The 14462-nt window shown below is 36.7% G+C and overlaps 1 protein-coding gene across 3 annotated transcripts in view; it reads right to left on the reverse strand.

Moving 5' to 3' along the window:
• Nucleotides 1–9874: 9874 nt before the first annotated feature.
• MTPAP (mitochondrial poly(A) polymerase) overlaps nt 9875–14462 on the reverse strand; it is a 48435-nt gene continuing 43847 nt past the window's right edge. Inside the window, exons 9-10 of one of the 3 annotated variants that reach the window (XR_007517043.1) lie at nt 12642–13292; nt 9875–11543 (exon numbers count right to left, since the gene is read on the reverse strand). Coding sequence is in view for 2 of the 3 variants with exons in the window: in XM_049881725.1 (XP_049737682.1) it covers nt 12933–13292 (360 nt within the window). In the remaining variant the exon portion in view is untranslated. Of the gene's footprint in view, nt 11544–11566; nt 13293–14462 lie in introns of those variants that run through there. The other 2 variants (XM_049881725.1, XM_049881724.1) reach the window with 2 other exon arrangements.

A 14462-nucleotide genomic window follows, 5' to 3' on the forward strand; every position in this document is an offset into this window, starting at 1 on the left:
TAAAAAAAAAAGAAGTCAACAGTTTCCAGTAACAGCAGACTAGGTGATATAGTCCAACTCTCTCACTGAAAGCAACTAAAAAACTGGGAGAAACAAAAAACCTCTGCGTCAAAGCATCAGAATGCTAACAAGGCAGTAAAAAATGGCAGGGCCAAGATCATAGAGAAGTAACTTACTAAGGTGAGACTAGCATTGGGGCTGCTTTTTCCCTGGGGACATTGGCTGATGACAGAAGAGGTGGTTCAGAAATGAGCAGAGCTTTTGAAAGACTCACAGGATAGGAGCCAAAAGCTGGAGTATAGGGCCTCCCAAGAAAAAGGGCTCTGGAAAACACACCCGCCTTTGGATTGGGATATTTTCCACCACAGGGTTATACTCTAGGAGTAAAAATGTACTACAATCTGGACCTGGATCCAACTTGAGAATCTTACAGTCCTGGATGACCCTTACTGGATTAGGGTTGTCCAGGACTGTAAGTATCCCAACCCACCTTCCTGAAGCAAAAATTAAACTTTCTGAAGGAAGATAACATCATCCTTCCTCAAACAATCTCTACGATTTTTCACATACGGTGTCAACCTACAAGATAACAACAATAACCAAGCATACTAGAAGAGAAGGCAATGTCATGATAGAGAGAAACAGGGCCACAAGGGAACCAGACAACAGAGTAATCAGATACAGACTTTAAAATAACTATGTTTTTACAAAATAGATAAATTAGACTTTATCGAACTTTATAACTTTTGTGCATCAAAGGAGTTTATCAAGAAAGTGAAAAGAAAACCTACAGAAAGAGAGAAAATATTTGGGAGCCAAATATCTGATGGAGGTTTAATATTCAGAATATATAAAGAATTCTTAGAACTCAACAACAAAAATATCAAACAACCCAATTTAAAAATGGGCAAAGGAGAACAAACACATGGAAAGATGCTCTTTGCCATTAAAAAAAAGAGATGCAAATCAAAACTACAATGAGATACCACCTCACCGCTGCTAAAATGGCATTGCTTAAAAAACAAAACATTAAACAACAAATGTTGGTGAGGATGTAGGGAGACTGGAACCCTTATTCACTGCTGTTGGGACTATAAAATGACAGAACCACTGTAGAAAACAGTATGGCAATTCCTCAAAAAATTAAAAATACAACTATCATATAACCCAGCAATTCTGATTCCAGGTACATACCCTAAGGATCGAACAGAAGTGACACAAACAGACATCTGCACACCTATTTGCAGCACTACCCACAATGGCAAAAAGATGAAAAACAACCTAAATGCCCATTAACGGATGAATGGACAAACAAAATGTGCTACACACGTACAATGGAACACTACTCAACCATTAAGAAAAATGTATCCCAAATCATCTGGCAACATAGATGCACCTGGAGGAAATTATGCTGAGGAAAATAAGTCCCTCAAAAAGGACAAATATTGTATGATCTCAGTTTTATGAAATGACAAGAATAGGTGAAGAATATACAGATACCAATGTTATTGGTGGTTACCAGGGACGAGGCAGAGGGTGAAAATCCTTCTCTAGGCAGTAATCACTTTTGTTTATGTGATGGGAAGGGTGGCACCAAATGTGGGTGAAGTTGGCACAGCTTGACTAATATAATTGATGCCACTAAGTTGTACGTAAGAAAAAGGATGAACTGGCAAATGCTATGTTATATATAATTTTGTAACAACAATAACCAATGTATATATACGGGTTACAGAAGCTGAGGCTTCTTAGACATAATCAACTCACAGGATTAGTTTTCTTGGTTTCAAGACTTAGGGTCTTGCTCTTGTGGGAAAATTTGGTCAACTGGCATAAGAAAGTTCTTAATGTTCTACCTCCTAGTTTGGTGCGTAGTGTGTGGAGTCTTCAAAGCTTACAAGTGACCATCTGAAATACTGGAATAGAGACCAACTATAGGTCTCAATTCGTCTTGGGCAAAAGAGAGAAGTAGGTAACCCAAGAATCAAAGAAGCAAATCGTCTCCATGAACTGATGGTTCCTCTCCTTCAAAGCCATAAGAGCGAGTTACCACCACCAAACGTTCTGATCAGGGACACAACAGATGGATTCTAATAGAAGGAAAGAAAAATGTGGAAAAGAACTTCAAATTCTTAAAGAATCCAGCCTTACTGGACCCATTGAGACTGGTAGGAATCCCCAAGACTATTGCCCTGAAAAAAAAAAAAAAAAAAACTGTTGCCATGGAGTTGATTTCAACTCAGAGCAACCCTATATTGCCAAGACACTCTTTAAAGCTTGAAGCGAAACTATCCCCTGAAGTCACCTTTTAACTGAATAGCTCAAAAAGTAAAGAATGCCACCCTTGAGTATAGTGGTCTTTTAAAAAAATATCTACGTGAGACCAAACGGACAACAATTACCCTAAAGCACAGGTGAGGAGTTTGGAGGGCAGTGACACTAAGTCAATGGGAATGGAACAACTAGGAGGGAAATAATGAGGATGTTGACACAATGTGAAGAATGTAGACAATGTCACTGAGTAATATGTGTAGAAATTGTTGAATGGGGATGTGTTTTGCTGTGTATATTTTCACCAAAAATACAATAAAATATATATTTAAAAACAATATATATATATTTAATGAATGTACATATATATATTTAAACAGGCAAAGGACTTGAATATAGGCATTTCTCCAAAGAAGGCATACAAATGGCTAATAAGCACATGAATAGATGCTCAACGTCACTAGCCATTAGAGAAATGCAAATCCATACCACTATGAGATACCACTTTACATCCACTAAAATGAAACCATGTTGTCAATTCTGACTCATGGCAACCCCATGTTTTACAGAGTAGAACTGTGTTCCACAGGGTTTTCATGACTGTGAACTTTTGGAAGCAGATTACCAGGCCATTCTTCCAAGGTACCTTTGGGTGGGTTTGAACCACCAACCTTTTGGTTAGCAGTCGAGTGCTTAACCGTTTGCACCGCCCAGGGACTCTTCACATCCAGTACAAGGACTAATATCAGAAAAATGGAAAATAACAAGTGTTGGCAAAAATGTAGAGAAATGGGAATCCTCACCCATTGCTGGAGGGAATGTAAAATGCTGCAGCTGTTGTGGAAAAAGTTTGGCAGGTCCTCAAAAAGTTAAACGAAGAATTACCAGATGATGACCCAGCAATTCCATTCCTAGGTACATACCCAAAAGACTTGAAAGAAGGGACTCAAACAGACACTTGTATACCAGCATTCATTGAGGCATTATTCACAATGGCAAAAGGTGGAAACAAAGCAAGGGCCCTTCAACAAATGAATAAGATAAACAAAGTATGGTATACCCATACAATGGAATATTATTCAGCCATAAAGAGAAATGAAGTTTTGTCTGATACACGCTAAGAGAAATAAGTCACACACAAAAGGAAAAATATTGTATGATCCTGGATATACAAAATTTCCAGAATAGGCAAATGCAAAGAGACAACCATTTATAGTGGTTGCCAGGAGCTGGAGAGATGGAAAGTTATTACTCAAGAGGTATTGAGCTTCCTCCAGAGAGATGAAAATCATTTGGGAAAAGACAGTGCTGATGATTACAAAATACAGTGAATATAATAAATACAATAATATACTATAATATAATTAATGTCACTGGTGGCACCCTTAAAAATAGTTAACATGACAAATGCTTTATTATATAAAATTTATCCCAGCAAAAAAAAATTAGTAGCTTTTTTTACATGTTGATTTTTACAGCAGTTTTGGATGTGCAGAAAATAGAGTTCCCATGTTCCCTCTCTCTTTCCTGCACATATTTAATAGAAGAAAAACAAAGACAAATTGAGAATTTTAACAGAAAATTGGGGCAGGGGGGTGAAAACTTTTAAAAGGACCAAATGGAAACTCTAGAACAAAAATTACCACTGAAATTGAGAAATCATTCCGTGGATTTTAAAAACTAGACATGGCTGAAGAAAAACTAATAAACTAGAATACAGATCAGAAGAAAAGAGCCAGAATGAAATGAGACAAAAAATAGAAAATAGAGGTAAGAGATATAGAGAATTGAGCAAAAAATTCTAACAGATGTAACTGGAGTCCTAGAAGAAATAAAAAATAGAGCCAAAGCAATATTTGAAAAGAAAATGGTTGAGAATTTTTCCAAAACCAATAAAAAAAATTTTTTTTTTTAATCATTAAGTAATGTTAAGCAACTCCACAGCACACAATCATACGTGCTGACCTAATCAGCACAGCTCATACTGTTGGAAATTCCCTAAGACAATCTAGTATCTTCGGTAAATTCCAAGGGGAAAAAAATGCAGTAGAAACCTAGCTATTCAAAGAGCCTTAAGGAACCTATCAATCAATCCCAATACATGGATGGTAATTGACTTCTGATTCAAACAAACACTCTCAGGGGAAAAATTGTGATAAGCAGAAGGCAATTGGCAACTTGAATACTAATTGGATATGATGATAGTAAAGAACTACTGTTTTTATTTGTTTGATTGAGGTGTGATAATAGTTTTGTGATTATGTTGGGAAAAAAGTTCTTACCTTTTAGAGACACCGACATATTTACAGATGAAATGGTAGAATAACTGGAATTTGCTTAATACAGAAGCAGTGAGTAGATAGGGTTTTAAGGAAAGACAATTTGCCATGAGTTAATTGTTGGAATAGGTGATAGATTTGAGCAAGTTCCTTATACCTTTCAGTTTTCTCTGTGTTCAAAATTCTCCAGTTTTAATTATTGGTAAGCTTGATCATCTTTACTGTTTATATGACCATTTAATTTCTTCCATGCTGTGTCTTTGTGTTTTTTGCCTATTTATTACCAATTTGTAAGAGCTCACTATATATTAGAAAAATTAGCCATTTTTCATTCATATCAGATTTTTCCAGTTTTTTTTATTTTAACCATAAATCACAAAACTTCCATTTTAAAGTAGTTAAATTTATCAATATTTAATAAATTCATGCCATGCTTGAAAAACTCTAAGCTTAGAATAGTATTCACCCATGACTCCTTTTAGTACTTTGATTTCATTTTTCCCCCCTCCACAAGAAAGTTCTGACCCACCTGGAATTTATTTAGGTGTAAGAGTGAGCTCAAGATCAAGTCTTACTTTTTTTCTAACAGCTGCCAGTTGTGTCAACACAGTTTATTAAATAATTGATCTATTGATTTGAAATGCTGCCTTTATTTTATTACCAAACTCCCATATATTTTTAGTAATCTCTATGCTCTGTTCTGTTCTGTTGCAGTTTGTCTATCCTGAACCAGTAAGCATTCTGTTTTAATTACCACTGTCTTATCTCTTATATATCTTAATATGTCTTATATATCTTAATAAGTTACTTCCCCGATTATTTTTGTTTCCTGTTAGCTACTGTATGTTCATTCTTCCAGATACACTTCAGGGTCACTTCCAAGGTTTGTTTTGTTTTTTCTTATTGGATTTCAATAGTGATTGTATCACATTGATAAATATACACAGGCAGAACTGTTACCCTTATATTAAGTCATTCTATTAAAGAAAAATTTTTGACTCAAAATGAGAAGAAACACCTGCAAACATCCATCAATAATTGGAACCTGGAATTGTACAAAGCATGAATCTAGGAAAATTGGAAATCGTCAAAAAAGAAATGGCATGCACAAACATTGATATCCTAGGCATTAGTGGGCTGAAATGGGCTGGTATTGGCCGTTTTGAATCGGACAATCATATAGTCTACTATGCTGGGAATGACAACTCGAAGAGGAATGGCGTTGCATTCATCGTCAAAAAGAACATTTCAAGAACTATCCTGAAGTACAATGCTGTCAGTGATAGGATAATATCCATATGCCTACAAGGAAGACCAGTTAATATGACTATTATTCAAATTTACGCACCAACCACTAGGGCCAAAGATGAAGAAATAGAAGATTTTTATCAGCTGCTGCAGTCTAAAATCGATTGAACATGCAATCAAGATGCACTGATAATTACTGGCGATTGGAATGCTAAAGTTGGAAACAAAGAAGAAGGATCAGTAGTTGGAAAATATGGCCTTGGTGATAGAAACAATGCCGGAAATCGAATGATAGAATTTTGCAAGACCAACGACTTCATTGCAAATACCTTCTTTCGCCAACATAAACAGCGACTATATACATGGACCTCGCCAGATGGAACACAAAGAAATCATATTGACTACATCTGTGGAAGAGATGATGGAAAAGCTCAATATCATCAGTCAGAACAAGGCCAGGGGCTGACTGTGGAACAGACCATCAATTGCTCATATGCAAGTTCAAGCTGAAACTGAAGAAAATCAGAGCAAGTCCACAAGAGCCAAAATATGACCTTGAGTATATCCCACCTGAATTTAGAGACCATCTGAAGAATAGATTTGACGCATTGAACACTAGTGACCAGAGACCAGACGAGTTGTGGAATGACATCAAGGACATCATCCATGAAGAAAGCGAGAGGTCACTAAGAAGACAGGAAAGAAAGAAAAGACCAAGATGGATGTCAGAGGAGACTCTGAAACTTGCTCTCGAACGTCAAGCAGCTAAAGCAAAAGAAGAATTGATGAAGTAAAAGAACTGAAGATTTCAAAGGGCAGCTCGAGAAGACAAAGTAAAGTATTATAATGACATGTGCAAAGAGCTGGAGATGGAAAACCAGAAGGGAAGAACACGCTCGGCGTTTCTCAAGCTGAAAGAACTGAAGAAAAAATTCAAGCCTGGAGTTGTAATAGTGAAGGATTCCATGGGGAAAATATTAAACGATGCAGGAAGCATCAAAATAAGATGGAAGGAATACACAGAGTCATTATACCAAAAAGAATTAGTCGATGTTCAAGCATTTCAAGAGATGGCATACGACCAGAAACTGATGGTACTGAAGGAGGAAGTCCAAGCTGCTCTGAAGGCATTGGTGAAAAAACAAGGCTTTAGGAATTGATGGAATATCAGATATTTGGAAATCAGATATCTGTTCAGGGCTTAATGCCCAGAATATATAAAGAACTCTTGTAACTCAACTACAACAAAAAAACTAACAACACAATCAACAAATGGGCAAAGGACCTGAACAGGTATTTCTCCAAAGAAGATGTACAAATGACAAATCAGCACATGAAAGATGCCGAACGTCATTAGTCATTACACCCATATTACCAAAATATGGAACAAGTGAGGATGTGGAATGTCCTTTTGCGTTGCTAGTGGGAATGCAAACTAGTGCAGCCAATGTAGGCAATAGCTCAAGAAGTTAAATGTAGAATTACCGTATGTCCCAGCAATTCCACTCCTAGGTATATACCCAAAGGACTTGAGAGCAGGGACTTAAAAAGATACATATACACCAAGAACGTTGCAGCATTATTCACAATACTCAAAAGATGGTAACGGCCCAGTGTCCAACAACAGATGAACGAATTAACAAAATATGGTATACACATAAACCTTAAAAAACCTATTGCTGTTGAGTCGAATTTCAACTCATAGCGACCCTATACTACAGAGCAGAACTGCCCCTTAGGGCAGCTGTAAATCTTTACAGAAGCAGACTGCCACATCTTTCTTCTGCAGAACGTCTGGTAGGTTTGAACCACTGATCTTTTGGTTAACAGCTGAGTACTTAACCACTGCACCATCAGGTTTCCTCATGTACACATACAACGGAATATTATGGAATGTTATTCTGCCAAAAAGGAATGAAGTTCTAACGCATGCTATGACATGGATGAACCTTGAAAACATTTGTTGTTGTTGGTAGTTGTCATCGATTCCAAATTATGGCGACCCCATGTGTGTCAGAAAAAAACTGCTCCACAGGGTTTTCAAGGCCGTGACCTTTCAGAAACAGACTGCCAGGCCTGTCTTCTGAGGCATGTCTGGATGGGTCTGAACCACCAACCTTATAGCTAGTAGTTGGGTGCTTAGCTATTTACGCTACCCAGGGACTCCTGTGATGCTAAATGAAATTATACAGACACAAAAGGACACATATTACATGATCCCATTTACATGAAATATCTAGAATAGACAAATACACAGAGACAGAAAATAAATCAGTGGCTAATGCGGGCTGGGGTGAGGAAGGAATCAGAAGTTATTGCTTATGTGTAGGTTCTCTTTAGGGTAATGAAAAAGTTCAGGGGACAAATAGTGGTAACAGCTGCACAACACAGTATGATTAATGCCATTGGACTGTACACTTGAAAGGAGTTAGAATGGCAAATTTTACACTGTGTATATTAAAAAAAAAAACCTAACACTCATTAAACACTACGTGCTTAGCATTGTCTAGTGCTTTAAGTCTATGAACTCATTTAACCATACAGTAGTCCCATAAAAGCATTAAAAGAGGATGGAAGGTATACACAGAGTCACTGTACTAGAACGAATTGGTCGACATTCAGCCATCTCAGGAGGCAGCATAAGATCAAGAAATACTGGTAGTGAAGAAAGAAGTACCAGCCAAGTTGAAGGCATTGGTGAAAAACAATATGCCAGGAATTGATGGAATACCAATTGAGATGCTTCAATAAATAGATGCAACACTGGAAATGCTTATTCATGAATGTCAAGAAAATTTGGAAGACAGCTACCTGGCCAACCAACTGGAAGAGATCCGTATCTGTGCCCATTCCAAAGAAAGGTGACCAAAGTGTGGAAATTATTGAACAATATCAATAATACCACATGCTAGCAAAATTTTGCTGAAGATAATTCAAAAATGGCTGCCCCTTTAGATTGACAGGGAACTGCCAGAAATTCAAACCAGATTCAGAAGAGGACATGGAACAAGGGATATCACTACTGATGTCAGATAGATCTTAGCCGAAAACAGAGAACATGAAAAAGATGTTCACCTTTGTTTTATCAACTACGCAAAGGTTCTTGACTACGTGCATCATAAGAAAAATTATGGATAACATTGCGAAGAATGAGAATCCCAGAACATTCAGTTGTGCTCATGTGGAACCAGTACTTGGATCTAGAGGCAGTCGCTCAAACAGAACAAGGTGGTACGTACTACGTAGTTTAAAATTGGAAAAGCTGTGCAGCAGGGTTTATTCTTTCCTAAATAAGGTGGGTACATTGTCCCCTGAGGTCCCTGGGTGGTGCAAAAGGTTCGCATTTGGCTAACTGAAAGGTTGATAGTTCAAACCCACCCAGTGGCACCACGCAAGAAAGACCTGGCAATCTGCTTCCATAAAGATTACAGCCAAGAAGACCCTATGGAGCTCAGTTCTACTGTCACACATGGGGTTGCCATGGGTTGGAATGGACTGGTGGCAACAATTTTTTTTTTCAGCATTATGCCCAGACCTAGACACCCCTGAGCCACTGAATTCACCACCCTTCAGTTCTGCGACCTCCAGACTGCTCGTGTGCTATAACATGACTCTTATTCCCTAAACCACTTTGACTTGGTTATTCTGTTACTTGGAGCAGAAAGCACTCTGTCAAGTACATCTAATAGACATCTAACATATATATACTTCCCTTCTACCCTTCACATAGTTAAATTTCTTGAGAGCAAGAGCTGAGTCTTTTGAGTTCACCAGCATTTGGCACAGTGCCTGGCACTCAGGCATTGTTCAATAACTACTTGTTAAATGGTGAATGAATGAAGAGCTTTGAACTTGAAATAAAACAAAAATGCGATTTCACTCTACTCTCCAAGTCCATGTGTAAATAAACCTTAAAAAGTTAATTAAAACTCTAATCATTAAAAAAAAGGCTGCACTAATGTGCCAGTAACTGTATAACAGAAAAACTTCAGGAACTTGAGAGTTACACTGCAACAACCTTTAAATGTTAAAGAATTTTGGTGACAGAGAACATGGTGTGTACTTAATTTATAGTTTTTTCATTAATTTTCTGTATTTTATTTGACAGCATTCATTACAATGTTTCCAATGTACCATAATTCAAAATACACCCAGACAAAAACAACAATTCACATTTCCTGTTTTTCACTAATTTAGACTTGGACTCTTCCAAATTAGGTATCTCACCAAGCTAACTCTTTCATAGTGTCATAATATTTACTGCTTCAAGCTGTATCTTTCCAATACTCTCTTTAAAATTTGTCTCGGCACAAAATTCTAAATGCTTAGTAACTTTGCTGTGAAAAAAAAAAGTTTAAATATAGTCATCTTAGAAAAATAAATACTGCCTCAAATTTAGTGCTCCACTGGTAATTCAAGGTGGATGGAGACACACACACACAGAGGGTACTTCAAGATGGATGGACACACACACATAAACGATGGACACACACACACACAACGGGTACTTCAAGGTGGATGGACACACACGACATAAAATATGAAGATTCACATTTAAAATGCAGTGTATTTCTTATTATTTCTAATTAATTTTGTATTTCTTATAGTGTATTTTCTTATTAATTTCATGTATCCTGTATCATAGATACTATAGATAAAAGATTCTATTTAAAATAGACATTTTCTGGGAGTTGCTCCATGGGAATCCCAGAGGAAAGTTGTAATGTTTATATTCTTTGGAATCTGTATCCACAGTAATTGAACTCAGCATGAAAACCGAAACAAGCCTTTCAAGCATTTTTTAAAATTTTTTCAAACGTCATCCCAGGGCAAAATTGATTTCTGGTCATGTTTTTATTCCTTTCCAAGTATATATGGCAAAAAAAATTCTCATCAAAACAGCTTTACATAAAATTGTATGTTAAGCCATAACTGGTGTCTCCTGTTGATAGCTTTAAACCACTTAAATTTTATTTCTTTGTTAAATATTAAGAAGGAAGGCTCTTCTGAGGTATATTGTGTCACCTTCTGGACCTTTGTGGAAATTTTAACAGCCAAATTTTATCTAACATAACTCGGGGCTTTATGGCACTCTTACTTGATAAAAGGAGCAGTGATCTAAAACAACTCGTATCATCACTTAATCGCCTGGAAGCACTGCTATTATTCTTGCACAATAGCCTTTGATGATTTACCACTGAAAATATACTCAATCTCCTCTGCCTGCCACTGCCAGTCCTCCTCCATCTCGCTCTAACTTGACTCGTACGTGGTGTGTGCTCCAGTGAGCACTACAGCCCAGCCAATGTGGACTTGCAGTTCTCCCAACTTGCTTCCTATTTATGCTGTCCCTTTTTACCAGAACGATAAACTTCTGTACCTTTCCTTCCATCCCTTCAAGACCTACCAGGCCCCCTAAAAAACGGCATTAAGAAATGATTGCTGAGTATGTCTATCATGTAATAAAAAATACATTTAAGAAATCTGGGATGAGAAACACTCAATTTGTAGTCTATATTCAGTTAACTAGAACTTAAAACTGCATGTTAAAAATCAGATCACTAGAAATCAAAACCCATCACATGATTAAACCTCATCATTCTGAAAAGTACAAAAGGCTTACAAAGTCAAAGTTGTCCTATAAAATACAAGAAAAAAAGAAAGCTAACACACATATACATGCTTTATGTGCTTAAATGACCATTTCGGACTTAACAGCAACCTAAAAAATATCCCATCGAATTTCTGTGAACAGGAAAAAAAAAAAAAAAAATTCATTAGAAATGTTTTCATTAAAAGCATTTAATTTATGCTTTTAACCCCCCATTTTAATTCTTAATACAGATTTATAGCACAATATAATAACCCTAATTAAACAAATGAAAATTGGCTTTTAATTTAGAGACACTGTCTGTATAAAAAACACTGATACTTGATCATTGGTTTCAGGTATGAAATCAATCCACTAGCGCAGTTAAATGGACACGGAATTCAAGTGAGTTTCTCAAAATATCCCAAGCAGAGCCCATTATAGCTTCTGATCTAAAATTTGGATGGGACACTATTTTTAATACCACTATTTTATAAAATCTAAATCTGAAAGAATTTTGAATAGCAAGAACAATAATTATATACCACAAACACTGAAAAGCAATAGCTAAAGAGAAGCAACACTGACTATGTGCCAGGCCCTTGACCTACCACTTTCCTATGTATCTCACTTAACCTTCACAACCATCTGGTGAAGTAAGCACTACTATCATTCCCATTTTACAGATGAAACAACTGGGGCCCAGGGAGACTGAGCAACTTCCCATGGAGCCAGTTGTGCTCGAGTCTGTTTCCAGGCACTATGCTATTTTGTTTCTTAATCTGAAAGTTATTCCACAGGAAATGCAATAGAAATTACACTTCAGTGCAGGCCATTTCCTACAGAGAGGGAAGTTCTCAAAAGAGATGTGAAGAAATATTGGGAATATCACATTTTACTAGAAACAGGGCTTTATTTTTGAAAACAGAGAAAGGAGCTAAATATTTAAAAATACAATGTAGCAATATTTTTGTATACTTGGTTTAGAATACCTAGAATGTAGCAACTGAAATGTCTACACTCACCTCTTCTAAAAAGACAAATATTTATGGAAATCAACCTGTTTTAATTTGTGAGTAATAGTATCTCGCTTGAGGAATCCAATAATATGTATTTTAAAGTACCAGCAAATTTCAAAGTTTTATTGTATTCCTTGCCTACAAGTGTACAAACTAGAAACCCTTTCAAATGATTTCCAACCAGGGTACTAAGGGGGATGCAAACAATGATTTGACTATAAAACTGATTTTTACCATTCGCTTTGTATAGTTTATCTCCTTACTAAAAGTCCATTCTAATCTTCTCTCATGCCTTCCTTGTGGTTCAAGTTCTCATAAAGTTCCTGACTTGGATATCAAACTGATCACTGACACAAAAAGGGACATCTCTCAGAACTTCAGACCAAGTAAGTGGGCCAATGAGAATACCATGAAGTAGTATCAGATGAAAGCTGAGATATGTGAAAGTTTCACACCAGCTGGTCCAGGTAGTCCGAAGACCACTGTATATGATAAAAACCAGTTCTCAAAGGAAAGCAGCAGCTATTATGCCCGAGTACTAATTGTTCTTTTCCCACTGGTGTTTATGGAATCTTCTGTATTGTCACTTCTTATAGATTCTAACAAGTTTTTAATTCTTTCACGTGGAGGCACTTTCCTTTTCTTCTTGGCGAGAGACATACTATTTGATGCAGATGGCAGCACCAGAAGGGCCAGCCCCCAGGGCTGATAGCTTGATGAAGGACGATCTTGATCTTCCTGTTGTAAAACCCAGGCACTTTCTCTAGCCAGCTCTACAAATTTTTCCAGCTGGCTTTGATTTACATTTTTGCTGATATTGAGAGAAGTTTCAAAAGGATTCTGAATGTGCAGAGGAGAAGAGTCGGGTTTGTTTTGTTCCCTTCCCTATAGATTATTACAAAGAAGAAAACAATGTATAAATATATGAAGGGCTTAAATATAAGAACAGTTTGGTTAACTTATTGACTTGTGAAAACATATAAAATACCAGCATTAACTTTACACAGTAAAGAATTTCTTTCCTAAGGGGATTGGGGGTGTGTGTGTACATCTGATTTTTTTTTTTTTTTGGCACTGGAGAAACATAAATTAAGTTTATGAGCTATGGATGGTGATGTCACTGCTCAGAAGAGAGATGGCTGGAAAAAATCAATCAATAAAAAATTTTTAAATAACATAACACTTTTTAACCTAACAGGATACAGCTAGAAAGGCAAAAAAGAAAAAGGCAAAAAATATGAAGATACTTTTATTTTTGAACCTTGCTAAAAATGCACTTATTAACTAAAAGCCAGTGGAAAGAGAAGCACACAAAATTAGAATCCTTAAATATAGTAATTTGTTTCCCAAGTATGTAATGAAAACAAAAGAGAAAGAACAAAAGGTTACTCATTATTCATTTTAAAACAGTAAAAATTTTTTATTTGCCTTCCTAAAGATCCAACAATAAGGCTCTGCCAGGTAAGATAATACCTCACAGAAATAAAGCAAAAAGCTAAAGCTGTGAATCACATGAACAGCAGTGACCCCATCAGCCTATATAATCTTTTCCTCTTTCAAATAATAGCATGTATTAGCTATCACAGACCCAGTGGTGAGGATTCCCCGGCATAAGGAGCATCTGCTGACTGACTCCCTAACTCTACCCTGCCCCTACTCAGCAGGTCTGGACTGCCCCTTCTCTGTGAGCACTAGGGTAACAGTACAAAAAGCATAAAGGACTTTGTATGTCTGGTGACCTTTTTCTTCTGGATTGCAATCCAGAGCTTTCTGTGTGCCCCTGCTCCCCCTTTTTTTTTTTAAACAAAGTCTCCACGGGCAGGATAAGGGTTAGGGAACAATGAACAAAGGAGAATGGAAAAAAGAGAATAAAACCAACTATCTGGGTATGTGTTTTATGAAGCCAGTTTTACAAAGTTTGTAACCATATAACTAAATAATAAAATAAACCCAGCTGTCACAAGTATCCCTCACTTGTACAAAAATCTTGCAGAGGGTTCTGCTGATTTTCTTTTTTAGAAAAATGCTTACCATTCCAGCTGAATCATAAATTCA

The sequence above is a fragment of the Elephas maximus genome, chromosome 4 (assembly GCF_024166365.1).
Source record: "Elephas maximus indicus isolate mEleMax1 chromosome 4, mEleMax1 primary haplotype, whole genome shotgun sequence".
Taxonomy (NCBI): Eukaryota; Metazoa; Chordata; class Mammalia; order Proboscidea; family Elephantidae; genus Elephas; species Elephas maximus.